Source organism: Octopus bimaculoides, chromosome 27 (genome assembly GCF_001194135.2).
Source record: "Octopus bimaculoides isolate UCB-OBI-ISO-001 chromosome 27, ASM119413v2, whole genome shotgun sequence".
NCBI classification, from domain to species: Eukaryota; Metazoa; Mollusca; class Cephalopoda; order Octopoda; family Octopodidae; genus Octopus; species Octopus bimaculoides.
The window spans coordinates 6,922,620-6,923,980 of record NC_069007.1 but is presented as its reverse complement, the minus strand read 5'-3'; the positions used below and the strand labels follow the sequence as shown (position 1 = coordinate 6,923,980).

At 36.1% G+C, this 1,361-nt stretch overlaps 1 protein-coding gene across 1 annotated transcript in view; it reads right to left on the bottom strand.

Annotated features, from left to right (window-relative positions):
- Positions 1-1,361, bottom strand: part of LOC106879673 (chymotrypsin A) — a 14,240-nt gene that overhangs the window by 7,114 nt on the left and 5,765 nt on the right. Inside the window, exon 2 of the mRNA XM_014929346.2 lies at positions 1,043-1,196. Within this exon, the coding sequence (XP_014784832.1) occupies positions 1,043-1,196 (154 nt within the window). The remainder of the gene's footprint in view (positions 1-1,042; positions 1,197-1,361) is intronic.

Sequence of the window (1,361 nt, the reverse complement as noted above, 5' to 3'; positions counted from 1 at the left end):
TATATATATATATATATATATATATATATATACACACATAATCAGCGGATCTCACGTATAGAGTTTCAAACATATCCGTCTGCTACGAAACTTACCATCACCCGAATTTGTGATAAGTTTGTAGCAGACAGAACCGCTCAGAACGTCCAAAAATTACGTTTTCGAAGACCATGGATATCAAAGAGCTTCAGAAAGCAAGAAAGAGTACTAGAAATGCATTGGTAGAATTGAAGAATATTTGTACTCTGAGTTATGAGATAGGAATTTCAAATGCCCTTCACATTTTGAAGCACTGTCTTTGGAAAATTACATTCCAAGAATAGTCCATTTTCTTAATGTACATGATCCGGACCAATGAGTGTAATTTTGCGCGTGGTACTTGGCCAAGATGTATAGAAGATGCACACTTTCCAACATGTGAAGGTACTTTTAAATTAAATGGCTCCATTGACCGTCATAATTGCACCTATTGGGGACCTGACAATATGTATATTACGGAGGAGCATCATGTTAATTTCCCAGTAAGGTGCAGTTTAAGGATTAATTGAACCATTCTTTTTTTATGGTAGTGATTATTCTCATTTCCTTGAACTTGCTGTGACGATCCGGTATGCAAAGCATTCAAGAGGACTTTGAAGTTGTGTGGAATTTTTCATCATTACGGGGTCGATAAAATATAAACCACTTAAGCAATGGAGTATATGTAATTGACTGGCCCTCTTCCTCCCATTTTCATGCCTTGTACCTGTAGTAGAAAGAATTACATATAGCTTTATCTACTTCGAGTTCACTCATTAAAGACGAATCATTTGAGGTTTAAATGTTTTTTTTTTTAGTTTTCCTCATTATTTGATCCACTGAGCTGTAGAATCTATTACTCTGTTGAACCCCCACGTACTCCGAGAAATACAAAGTGTGAAGTAGAGAGAGAGAAAGAGAGAGAGAGAGAGAGAGAGAATACAGCCAGTCCTTACAAACTGGGATGAACAGTGAGCATGTATGGGACCGCGTTGGTAAAAAGGAAAGAAAGACGAGTACTTACAGGCAGTGAGCAGCGGTGAGGACATGCTCGGAATCGATCAGAGAACCACTGCAACCGAAATCTTTGCCATCCTTCTTTATAGCAACGAAAACGATGTGTGGGAGTTCACAAATGTCACCAAATGTGCCGTTAACAATGTGATGTTTGCGGCCCTCTGTTAGTAGAAGAAATGACAAAAAATATTTTAATTATTAATATTAACAAGCTATTTATCTAACGCTAAATGTTATACACCATTAAAAGTCAAGGTCTTTTAACTTTTATTTCAAAGAATAAATTCTTAATAGATCTGTTGTATTAAAAACGTTATATATATATA